This window comes from Notolepis coatsorum, assembly GCF_963971535.1.
Source record: "Notolepis coatsorum genome assembly, chromosome: 2".
Classification (NCBI taxonomy): domain Eukaryota; kingdom Metazoa; phylum Chordata; class Actinopteri; order Aulopiformes; family Paralepididae; genus Notolepis; species Notolepis coatsorum.
Window position 1 is genome coordinate 175,726,164 of NC_140166.1, and position 13,063 is coordinate 175,739,226.

At 44.6% G+C, this 13,063-nt stretch overlaps 2 protein-coding genes across 4 annotated transcripts in view; one reads left to right on the forward strand and one right to left on the reverse strand.

Moving 5' to 3' along the window:
- Positions 1-708: 708 nt before the first annotated feature.
- Positions 709-4,151, forward strand: chst7 (carbohydrate (N-acetylglucosamine 6-O) sulfotransferase 7). Its single transcript, XM_084307393.1, has 2 exons — positions 709-2,073; positions 3,494-4,151. The coding sequence occupies exon 1, from the start codon at positions 780-782 to the stop codon at positions 2,046-2,048; it is 1,269 nt and encodes a 422-aa protein (XP_084163519.1). The 5' UTR covers positions 709-779; the 3' UTR covers positions 2,049-2,073; positions 3,494-4,151.
- Positions 4,152-8,448: 4,297 nt separating this feature from the next.
- slc9a7 (solute carrier family 9 member 7) overlaps positions 8,449-13,063 on the reverse strand; it is a 79,113-nt gene continuing 74,498 nt past the window's right edge. For 2 of the 3 annotated variants that reach the window (XM_084307971.1, XM_084307970.1), the window contains exon 17: positions 8,449-10,952. In XM_084307971.1, the coding sequence (XP_084164097.1) occupies positions 10,695-10,952 (258 nt within the window). In that variant the 3' untranslated portion in view covers positions 8,449-10,694. The remainder of the gene's footprint in view (positions 10,953-13,063) is intronic. The other variant, XM_084307972.1, reaches the window with a different exon arrangement.

Consider the following 13,063-nt stretch of genomic DNA (forward strand, 5'->3'; position numbering starts at 1 on the left):
TATTTGGGGGGAGGGGGGTCTGTTATAATTTACATTGTCGTAAATATTAATACTGTCATTGTTATTTTTCTTGTTGTTCTCCTCTGATGCAGAGGCCAAATGTTTATGCTCCAAACACTCCAATGGACTTGGAGGGGGGAGGGAGGGAGAAAAGAGGTGGAAAAAACCTATTCAACTGTTGAGAAATGCAAATAAAAATATATTGGAAAAAAAAGGGGAAAATTATCTGTTTTTGAATATGTCGATATATAGTTGGCAAAACAAAATGTACAAGCCATAGGATACTTAGACTAGGATACATATGTTGATATGTACAAGTGAGAAGTATGTTGGTATTATATTATGTATCCCAAAAGTCTCCCTCACATGCAAAACTTGGAAAATATAAGGAGGAGACACACGGTCACCACTGCGTTGACTGACTCCTCCTTGTTGTTCTTCCTTCGATGCATTGAACTATATAAGACGATCTTAAGTCGGCCATTTTTCCCTAGTAGAAAACCCCTACATTCTTCAATTTATATTATACCCTGATTTGTTTCAATAATTTCTCAAATGCTCCCACATACCTTTAGATCTAGTATGTTTTATATATAATAGATGGGGAAATGGTGATGTCTAATGTATTTTCAGATGTACGTGACAAATGGGGCGTGTCTCTCTCTCTCTCTCCCTCTCTCACTCATAACTTTACCGCTAGGGACAACACTGCTTGCAGAGCGGAGCGGCGCGAACCCCCCAGAGCAGAAGGAGAGCAAAGCCCCTTTTGACGAGAGGAAATGAAGAGGAGGCTACAGAAGAAATACTTGGTTCTAATATTAGGCTATTCTGGTTTACTTCTGCTCATTCCATACGTGTTGGATTACCGGAGCAGGACTGCACACGTTAAACATGGACAGCAACAACAACCCAGATGCCCTGATTTGGAGAACACCATGGCACTGTGGAATAACGGGGACAAGTTCATCAACACCACCGACACGGTGGAAGACAGTTTCAACAGGACCAGGCAGAACCAGTCTCGGATACACATCTACCTCCACGCCACCTGGAGAACGGGTTCTTCTTTTCTCGGGGAATTGTTCAATCAACACCCCGATGTGTTCTACCTCTATGAACCCATGTGGCATATCTGGCAGGCTCTCTATCCGGGGGACGCGGGGAGCCTCCAGGGAGCCGTGCGGGACATGATGAACGCTCTGTACCGCTGCGACTTCTCCGTTCTCAAACTTTACGCCGGGTCTCAAAACATCAGCACGAGTTTTATATTCGGCTGGAAGATGAACAAGGTGATCTGCTCGGAGCCTCTCTGCAGCGCGCACAAGAGGCACGAGATCGGACTGGTGAAAGAGGACGTGTGTGGAAAGTGCCAACGACGGGACATTAAAGACCTGGAGCGGGAGTGCAGAAAGTACCCGGTGATGGTGATCAAGGGCGTGCGCGTACTGGACCTGAGCATACTCGTCCCTCTCATGAAGGACCCCATTGTGAACCTCCAGGTCATTCAGCTGTTCAGAGACCCGCGGGCCGTGCACAACTCGCGGTTGAAGTCGAAACAGGCCCTGGTCAAGGAGAGCATCCAGGTCCTCAGGAGCAAGAAGCAGAGTGAGAAATACAAGCGGCTGCTGGTGCCGAACAGCCGGGTGAACCGCGCGGAGAACTACGTGTCGAGCGCCATGGAGCTGATCTGCGACAACTGGCTCAGCGACGTGGTGCTGGTCGCGCACGCGCCCCCGTGGCTGAGACGCAACTACATCCGAATCCGCTACGAGGACCTGGTCCTGCGGCCCATGGAGGAGCTGAAGAGGCTCTATCGCTTCTCGAACCTCTCCTCCTTCCCCGCGCTCGACAAGTTCGTGTTGAACATGACCCACGGCCAGGGGTACTCGTCGGACAAGCCGTTCCTCATATCGTCGAGGGACGCGAAGGAGGCGATATTCGCCTGGAGAGAACGATTGAACGTTGAGCAGATAAACCAAGTGGAAGCCTACTGCAGTGAAGTCATGCGACAGTTGGGTTATCCGAGACACAGTGGGGATAAAACATAGCCACGGGATCTGAGGAATAACTAAGGTGTGAGATTAGAGATGGTCAAGTATGGCAAAACGCTTCCCCCTTTTCTCACAGTACTAGTATTTTGGCTATCGTACTGCCTTGATCCTTCTCTCACTGTCACTGTATTGTAGGGCCCACAATCACCCAAAATACTAGTCTTTGTGAAACCGCCTCCCTCGTTGCTAGACTTCTTTCTGGAATTTAGCCTGAGAGACTGTACATCATGTACACATTAAGGGTAATACTCCACAGAAGAACATACAGTGCATTTCATATTTTACAGTGTCTCTCATGACATTCACCTGTTGAATATAACTTTATATAACAACGTTTCATCGCTGTTGCTTCATTGCTACATTAGGTGTCGACTGTCGAGTCGACTGATTACAGTGTCTTCAAAGTTTAAACTCTGTTAATTATGGACTCTGTTCTTTCTAGTAGATAGCAGATCTTCTGGAGTCCACATACTCTGTTAATATATCACAATATATTATAATGTGTTTGGGGTCAGTAGTCTTTCACTCTCTCATACACACAAACAAACAAACAACTGTCCTTTTTCCTTATCTCATTGTCTAATAAAACACTTGCTTATGTAAACGCAAGCGAAGGAACCAAGATACACTACTGGTACCGACGACCAAGGTTAGACAATGATGAGACGAGTTAGAATATGAAATAGGCATGTGTGCCAAGTCGACATGGCCATTTGAACACTAATGCCCCTCTATATCAGACTTCGTTGGCATCATCAGTGCCAACTGATGTTGTGGCATTAGAGAGCCTCTGATGGAAAATGGTAGGCAAATATTTTGTCCCACTTTTAATGAGTGACTTATCTGGTGTGTTAATAGAGGACTCATTGTGTTAATCCCTGGCAGCGACGGGCTCCTCATTGATAACTGGGGCTGGCAGTGAGTCACTAGACCTTAGGGCCGCACTGCAGAGAAGGGGATCATTGTATATGCCTGTCCATGAAGGGGTAGAGCTCCATGGGTTACGCCTGTCACCACCAGCCCTGACAAGCAGACCCTTTACTGCCAGGCTGCCTGCAAGCCGTCACAGTGGAGCAGGCAACAGGGTGTGTAGGCCTTGGGGGGGGTCTCTCTAAACGTGGCACACGTCCTGTAAATATCAGTGGTACACTGACAGAGCTGTTAATAGAGATATCTGAAATCCCGATGGAGCACTTTTGTCAGTCCGTTAGGAAACGCGTTAACTATATAGGAGCACGTAGGGTTTGTATCCCCCTGGGAACCCCCCCCCCCCCCCCCCCCCCTTACTAAAAATGTATGCACTCGTATTAGTGTGTTAATGTTTTGGATAAAAGTACCCACAGAATGGCACGTTTTTATCTGCTTCCATATCATGATTCCACAGGGCGTAGCCTTTGCTGAACTTGGAAACCACTGATTTAACACCTTTCTCTGCGTTACAGGGGCCTCGCGTTCACTGGCTTGATGGCAACAGGTGAAACAGTGGAAGGAGTTGCAAACTGGTCTACTGGGAATTCCTAAGCACGACTGCTGGGGGGGGGGGGGGGGGGGGGTCTCCTCAGCAAAGCGTGTGCAATGGACTGGAGGGAATTCGAGTGGATGGACCAACCACTCGGGAGAGACAGAAACTTCTTGAAATGGGGCGGGGAGAGACGGCAACATCTACTACAGTATTCCCTTTTTGTTTCACCTGTAAGGTCCTTGGATACAGAGAGACTAAAGACAAATGAGAGAGAGAGAGAGATCAGAATGGTTTGTGCTGCCATTCCACTGGGCCCTGTCCTGTCCTCTCATCAACACTAATCCCCCTTCAATCCCTCACAGGTCAGGGCCATAAGCCAGACACTGGTTTTGCCCTGGGAGAAGACTTGTCGCCCTGGATCCAGTTGGAGCACTGGTGGCATCAAGTTTAGCTTCACCTATGACCTCTTGCACAGACGGCAGCGGCGGCGTCCGTCCAGCCTATGACTGACTCTTGAGTGTGGCAGTAATCTTGAGCTACTACTGTTACTTAACCTGTACAGTCATTCTGCTCACTAACCGTGTTAATTTAGTTCTTTTTGAAATGCAAAACAGTTTCGAGAGAGAGGAGGCTTGAGTGGGGAGCGATTGTTCTACCACCCCCTCAACCCCCCCCCCCCCCCCCAGGAATCTAGAAGGCTGCAGCTCTCTACTGTTACTGACGAAATGCTCACATCGGTGTGACATTTTCTAACATCCCATGGAGATGTCTGCCGCACCCCCCCCCCCCCCCCCCCCCCCTTGCCAACTAGCAAACTAGCAATGGGAAAGTTCTCATAACAGATCACAAACTTGGCGCCTTAAAGGATGCATATTAATTTAAATGAACACCATGTTACCATTTGACACAGCAATTGTCATGGATTATTAAAAAAAAAAAAAAAAAGTCAGCCGTTATGTTCCTCTTGATCCAATGCAGTGCTGGAGGGTTTAAATGTCTGCAAGATTTTACATGTTCACATTTTGTCTTTGTTCTGGTGAGATGGATATACATGAAGAAGCCATTGTTTTTGTCAATGAAAGAAGAAGCTGGGAAACTAAAAAGACGTCATCATTTTTAAGAATTTATCAAATTCAACCTTGTCTGTGTGACGACACCTCGGAACAGAAATAAAGCAAAACAGGTGGCTCATAAAACATATTTTTAATTGACATATTGACATGCAAAACATTGCAGGTAAATCTTGGCAGCCAGTTGCTACTAGAGACATCAGGTGTACTTTATTTACAGTTAGCTACATCTTGTGTTTCTCGGGGACAGACGGCGTATGTATGGATAGCCAGCGAGATCTACAGACCTAGTGATTGCAAAACAGTCTGGAGAGAAGGGGTCGACACATGACGGTTATATATACGAGTCCCACCGGTCTCCTCAACTTGAGTTAAAGTGCCACAAACATCACTCCTTTGTCCGTCGCTGTCATTTCAGATATCCGTGACGTTGCTATCCATAAAGTGCTCTCATGTCTCGAATAATACTCAAAGAAAAGAAGGTGTTGTCGTCAGCATATCCTAGACATATCTACAACTGAAAGCTTGGGTTATTTTTTCCTTTATATTGAATTTCATTGATACAACAGGCATTGTAATGAGATCCTCATCCACAGACATGTGACACGTGGGCATTTTCACAGTTTTCACCTCTTGGTAATGTGTTTCACCACCCAGAGACACTGCAATGTCTGTGGTCAGTTATACGTGGGGGGTAATTTGAGGCATTGTGCACACTGGCCATAACACTGGATAGAGCTGGTGTAAGCGTCACACGGGAGATGAGAAAGCCGTTAGCACAGCTGCATGGGCACATATCCAGATACAACTCCAGCCTTATCACAACAGCTTTTTTTTGGGGGCAAAATGGCAATTAAGAATGAGTTGACAATAAAATTATTGTTTAAAAAAAAATGCATTGACACAAGGGTTTCAGATGCAGCCATGCCTCATCTTCGTCGAGTGCTATGCTTTTAACATTAGCTTCCACACTCTTCTTGGGAGTTGAAACACTCCCATTGCCCACTACAGTTGGCGGTGGATTGCATAACTACATTAATTTTCCCATTGATTCCCCACAAAAAACACTTCTACAGCCTTTTCTCCATCATGTGTCGTCCGTCTCGGATCCTAGCCGAGATAAATCCTTATACAGACTGCAACACTGTCTCTCACACCACAGCTCATGTACTCATACATTATGCACAGGGTTCCTGCGAGTTTCAACAAGTTGGATTAAAGCCTTTTTTTAAGACCACTTTGAATATAATTTAATACATATTTCACAGCCATACTACAAAAACACACAAAGGATAATTATTATGAAATAAGTTGGGAGGGGGGGGATTGGGTTTAATTATATTTAAACGCAATATAGTTATCACAAGTAACTTCCTGTTCCAATACATGTTTAAGACCTATCAAAATCATATTTAAGGCATGGAATTCCGATCATTGAATGTAAAGGCCCCACAGGAACCCTGTATGCAGGAGCTGAAGCTTTTGTACATTCCAAAGACAAAACACACGTATCATGGAGTGCATTTTCTTTTTTTCCCCTTCTTTAACTTCGTTTTCAAAGCTGAGGCTATATTTATGGATTACGCATTGTGGTAAATGGAACACAGAATGTGCCAGTCTGGAATATAGAACCCACCCGCCCAGAGCATGTCTGGTCAAACTACAGCTCGATTGAGCTAAAGTGCTTGGGTACATTTCCTGTAGTGCACACACAGCTGGCACCCCTCCTACTCTGCACCATAGATCCGGAGGAGGTAAACATGGCTGCCTGATATCTTGCATGGCGACTATTTACAGTTGGGACAGGAAATAATAAAAAAAATAAAAGTCATTCCAGAAATAATATATGGGAGACCATATATTTATTTTCATAATAATAAAGGCCAAGATGAATTCCAAAGGGTGCTCTACATACATACTATACACACACCGGGAGAAAACTCTGCTCAGACGGTCTGGCAACATCAATAATCACTGCAGTATAAATCATTAAAGCTTTCTATAGTTCACATTGCGTCGCGATCTGTAGAGTTGAGTAAATCAATCGGTATTGTTTAGGGAATGGAAACTGTTGTAGCGAGTGGCTTTGGTGAGCTTTAAGTCAAGAGGTCATCGTTTTAGAGCTGAAGAAGAACCTTTTTTTTTTTCTTGAGGTAAAGCAAGGATAGTCAACTTAGCGGTGGTAGGGGCCAAAAAGAGAACATCTGGTTCCCCTTCTCTGGATTACGAAACGGCTTTTTCATAGGGAAGAAAAATCTGGTTACATGTAATTGAGCCTTTAGGGAAGTTGTTTAAGTACCATTATTTGTGTGAAGTAACCATGAGAAATGTTGGACTTGCATAAGGATCGCAGTAGAAATTTAAAATGATTATTTATTCTTATATTTAAAATTTTATTTCAGTCGATATTTGAGTTTTATGAGCCTGCTGATCTTCAAAAGATACGTTTCTGGTGATGCAGTATGATATATAAAAGTACCTTATTTCGCCCATTTTAAATAGTTTCTAATGGTTCTCTTACCTTCAAAAAAGCTAATGTTTGAGAACAAATTATAGGAAGTAATCATAAAGGGAAATGGGTGTGGTAATATTGGATACCTGAACATTGAAGGTACATAAATTACTTGCTGGCATATTGACTTGCTGCAAATCCGAGTAATAGTGAAGTTGTGTTTCTATGAGGAGTTGCATTTTTTAATACCCTTGCTGGAAATATACAGTGGTTTTTTCCTACTTTCTTTGAGGAATATTAGCTTGGGATGATGCATCGGTTAGATAATGGAGCTATTTCAGGGCAGCTAACTGTTATCCCTTCAAATAATGGGTAAGCAAGTCATGGGGGGGGGAAAGCATGGAAAGGTTTTGACTGCTCAACAAGTTATTTTGAAGGTAAGAGAACTTGTTGTAAAACAATGTTAAGTTGAGGCGGTTGGGTGGCGTAGCGGAGATTGCGCTCGTCACCAATGCAAGAGGCTGCGGTCTCGACTCCCGGAGTCAGCATTGTCTGCGGCTTGGGCCGATCGTCATACTAACTCGTTTGGCTGAGTTAGCGGGAGGGAAGTCGTGGGTGGTAATCTGGCGTTGTGGACAGCGACACCTACAGGTCAGGTCTGGGCGCCTGCTCAGCGAAAGGCAGGAAGTGGTGAAGGCAGCGTGACCTCCCACGCGTTACACTTCACCAATGAGAGTCCTCGCTGCCAGGTGAAAAGAGAGCCGCTGGCTGTCTCCGCATGTGTCGGAGGAAGCATGTGGTAGACTTCAGGGTTCCCTTGTACTGACCAGTAGGGGGAACATGCGCACAACGACCAGGTAGGGGAGGGGGGAATTGGCATAACGACTAAATTGGGATGGGAGGAAAACGGAAAAAGAAGGGGGGAAAAGATATATATATAAAAAAAAAGTAGGTTCTCTTTCATTTTAAAAGTGAAAATAAAAATGTAGGTCAGGAGGTACACTTTAGGTCGGTGTTCATAAACAGGCATGGCTCAAACCTACTTAACATGTAAGGACGTTATATTATACACGTTTATATATATAATTCTATGCTTTTGAAGCATTTGGGCTCTGAAAGTATCCCACAGCTGTATTTTTTGATATTACTGAAAGCCAAAAGGAGACTATTGTTTTAGGCAAGTCAACGTATTTCTAAGACCTACAAAAAGACATCTGTGATAGATCCCACTACATAAATATTGGAGAATTATAAGATTTCTCCACATTTATGTTAAATTTGGTTTGAGCTATAGCAAGTATAACTGCAGGTCATAGAGGTTAGTTATTGATCTGGGCGGCATACTGAGGGAGGGGGGGGTCAAGGGAACCGCCAGTTGGCTATCACTGAGGTCGATTCTATACTAGCCCTTATTGACCTCATACTGTATCGACGAGAAGATGGGGAAGACTTTTCACACTCTAATGTTTATAGGGCTTCAGGATTTACATGCAGCTGTTCTAACATGACATGAGACGGGTGATTACCCCCGTGTAATGTAATTTGCGTCCATTCGAAATGAGTACTTCATATCCAATCATCTCGGATGAATGAATATAACTGTTTGGCAATTCAATCATTGTGCTTTGTTATGATATAACCTGCTGTTCCGAATTTAGAAGGTTTTCAGTAGGTTGAAAAAAAACGTTGGTTCTCCTTTAAATCTCAAGCTGTACTAATGCTCAAGCTGTACTCATAACTCATGCAGAGGTTCGCAGACTGTTTTTAACGCCCCAAACACTGAACCCCGTGCTGTCCTCCTGTTGAAATATATAGAATAAAGCAACTGTTGTAAAAGGGTTTGATCACACCAGTCCCTTAATTGAATTACCTTAAAGGGGAACTATTTTACTATTTCTTTCACTATTTGGGCACTTTTACACAATTCCTGAGAGTCTATGGAACACCTCTGTAATATATATATATTTTTTTTATTCATTGTTTTGTATTTCTAATCAAGTCCTCAAAAACAGCATTTTTCTACCTCAAGATCTCGAGCTGTTTTGAGCCTGGGCTCCTAAACCACTGCGCCGGGCCGGCCCCCCTGAACATTAACATGCAGCGGTGACTATATGACATCACATATAGGGCACATTTTCAAATGACTCAGTTCAGTGAGGGTGAATATTGTGAGAGGAGAATTGGAAGAATGCGCCAATATGAGAATTTTGAGACATAGATCATATTAATATAAGTTCACATAGCTAGGAAACAATGCTAAACACTCAAAAAGGCCATTTATAAGATAGTTCCCCTTTAAAATCCTTATCCTTCGACCTTCTAGCCCAGCATTTTTACAGCCCCCCATTCATTTTATTACAGTGCGTTTGCTGGGCACACTTCAGGTCAAACGGCCAATGGGTCTGGAGGCTTTAATAGGGAAGTACACTTTATCTTTAAAAAAGAAAAAAAAAGTACAATAAATGTCAAGAAAGTAATTGTGTTGCTTTTGGCATCTGCCCAGAGTACCAGCGCACATTATACCACATAGCATGAGAAGGAGGTTTTTAAGATCTGAAGAAATCCAAGACACCCCCAGACGACTTGTGTGTCACATACCGCACGCAAAAAAGCTATACATGTCACGACTCACGAGATGTAATTAATTGAAAGGGGCGATTCTGGTCGGGAAGGAAACAAAAGGCGGCGTTGTTTTAACACACTCACTCAAACCCACGTCGATCCGTCTTTCACGGACTACGATGGTAATTTAAGGGGCCAAACATTCTCCAGCCCCCTCCACACATCTCCTATAACCAATCCCCCTTCACTGTTGTGTCTGTCTCCACTACACACAAGCTTTTGTGTGAATGAAAGGAGATCTTCACAACGACGTTCACTCAGCCCCACTCGGCAGCAGTCTCGAGGTGTATATGGTACAACTCGAGAACAGAGTTCCGATTCTTTAACCGATGAATTTGAGTGTATAGAGTATAGACTATTGCAATATTTTACAGTCGCTGTGGTCTGTCGACGGGTTTGTAGAAAGCAAGCGATGGAGGCCATGCAGCATTCTTCTCAGTGGCAACAGATACACCATGGAAAAAAGACACACAGATTGATCCAGACACACAATGATAGAGCACTGACTGGCATAATCTCATTTTCAACTCTCCTCAACTCAAAATTGAATACACAAAAATATTAACATGTTCAAAAAAAGTGCATTGATAAATTGCATCTTCCGGGAAGGTAAGATTGTCCCTAGAATCCTGAACGAGGATTAAGCCCTCCCGTTTCTGCAGAGGAGAAGAGAATCAGTACGATTGAGTCACAGTATAACAGCATGGAGTGTTCCTTTTCTCTCAGAGGCTAGGGGACACTGGGGGGGGGACACATATCCCCACGACCCTCTGATACAGTTCAGTAATGACAATGAAATGCTCCTTTTTAAGCTCTGCTCTTGGGCCCTGGAGCTCACAGTCTGAACCCTTCCCTTCACCCCCCCCTCAGTCTATTCCCATTACTCATTACTCATCTTCTTTGATCTCTTTCAAGGACTGTACTCCCTGCCTGCGGGAGTACGTGGGGCGGGGTGGGGGGGTAGAGGGGCAAGGCGGTTTTGGGGTTGGGGGGTGAGTGGGGGGGAAGGGAGTCAGCAGAGGCTATGGCGCAGAGGGTCAGATGTGGTCCTCGATTGGGAAGACGAGGCGCGTGCCGCGGCTCAGCAGCTCCTGCTCACGGGAGTCGAGCTCGCGCTCCAGCGCCTCCTCGGAGGTGCTGCCGCTCCTCTTCCCGCTGACGCTCCAGCCCGAGCCCCCCGCCGCGTCCGTGCCGGACGCCCCGTTAGCCGTGATGGCCGTGTCGCCGTACGTGAGGGTCAGGTCCCCGTCGTTGAGGATGAGGTCTGAGTCATTGTCCCTCAGCTGCTCGTGGTTCTGCAAACACATGCATAGTGAAACATGAAGGGAAGGGAGGGAATAATATTCCACTGAATCACATATTATGTGATTCAGACACACAAATATACTGTGTATATACACACACAAATATACTGTATATATATATACACACACAGAAACAGAGGGGTCACAAGGGACATCACAGACTGACAAAGGTTCATAAGGGACACTGGATTTACATAAATGCAAAGGGAGGAAAGAGACCTCCGCTTTAGTTCTCCATGTCATAGTGCTGTGAATGAAACACAGTTAGAACATCAGGATTAACCGTGCAAAGCTGCAACAGATGTACAGTAAACACACTCAGCACCCATACAGCGGAAAAGTAAGTGGCATCTGTGTTGCACTACCAAAACCTGTGCCTATATGGAGCGGATTCGGATTCGGAATCCCCCCCCCCCCCCCCCCCCCCTTGGTATAAAAACGGACACACCGTTGGGAGTGCATGTAATGAATGTTACTTTTGCATAAGGGGTAAATGGTTGTCCGACACTAGCGAGAGGTTTCACAGCTCTAATTGGGTTTGACCGGAAAATAATCAATAAGCAGCCCGAGTGCCCCAGGCAGATAAGTTAGTGCACATGATGAGTTTATGCAGGGTCAACATGGGGATTACCCGGATGAACGGATCAAACAAAGTAATCGTGATTACATAAACAGTCCACCCCCTACATTTATTTGAAACAGAAATGTGAGGGGAGGTGGTTTGTTGGAATAAAATGGAAAATCCAATTAAAATACATGTAGGCTTTGTAAGTTGATGATAAGGCTACGGCTGCTTTATCTGAATGAACAGCGTCTGAATGTTTTATGCTACTACTACACAAGCCTATTCTAAGTATGTTTTCATAGCAAACTGAACAGAACATCCTATAACATTTATGCAAACATTTAGAAGAAAAAAATGTAACTGCCAAAAGCGTGGGCTATCTTTCCCGTGTTAGCAATCCCCTAAATTCACAGCTCGTCTGGTTGCCAGGCCTAATGTTGGCAGTGGCACACTCAAAGAGAGAAACCCACACAATCACCGTAAGAGGATCAACCAAATGAGTCACGAGAGAGGAGATTTAGAGAGAAGGACTGAGAGAGCGAATCTGATGGATCGACGTTAGGAACACATGCAAAATGTATGAAAATTAGATAAGATAACATCTATAAATGACACTATTTATCTCCTTCCAGCGTTAACCCTTTCACTACCACACTACCAAGCGGTTAACCCTTTCACTGTGACAATACAGAAGGTTAACCCTTTCACTGCCACACGACAAATGGTTAACCCTTTCACTACCCCACTACAGAATGTTAACCCTTTCACTACCACACTACAGCCGGTTGTAGTGTGTCTGTAGTGTGGTAGTGAAAGGTTAACCTTCTGTAGTGTGGTAGTGAAAGGGATAAAGCCGGGGAAATGACTGGAGTCATTACGTCCACGGTCTCCGGAACGCCCCGTGAGACCGAGATGTGCTCCTACTTGAACCTCCAAATGTCACTTTTCTCCTTGGCCTTGGACCAAATTGTATTCTTGCTTAGATTTCATGCCTGTGTTTTGTCTTTGTGTGTCATGCATGTGGAGCATGTGCGTGTGTTGCAGGGGAAGAGGGCGTTCTTTCTTTGTGGCATCTATTCTTCTAATTATATAAATATGCACCGTTTTGGAATGTTTGCATGTCTTTCTATTTCATGGTTTGTTAACTCCAGCTTATATAACCCACATTTGATTTAGCTTCAGACTGAAGGATGAAAGGTTCTCTAGCAAGACTGCAGGCTCTCTCGGATACCGTGACTATAAGGACAGTGTGGCAGCGAAAATGTGGACCTCGACCTCCATGCGACAGTGTTTCGAGTTAAATGAATGAGGGAACTCGCCACCGTGAATCTAAGCTGCGACCGCCCAGTGAATAGACGTTATTCTTTCTTCTTGAAATATTGGAACACAATGTCCTTCAGTACAGTGCTGATCATTGAGGTGCTGCTGAATGGGCCTTTTGTAACCCACTAAAAGCTTCTTCTTCCACTTGCTCCCTGGCTAAAAGCCTCGGCGCTTTGTGTTTTTCCGAACAGGCATTCAAAAAAATCCTGTCACT

Bases quoted from the DNA above. Each gene is read 5' to 3' on its own strand.
- chst7 (XM_084307393.1), top strand. From the start codon at position 780: ATGAAGAGGAGGCTACAGAAGAAATACTTGGTTCTAATATTAGGCTAT.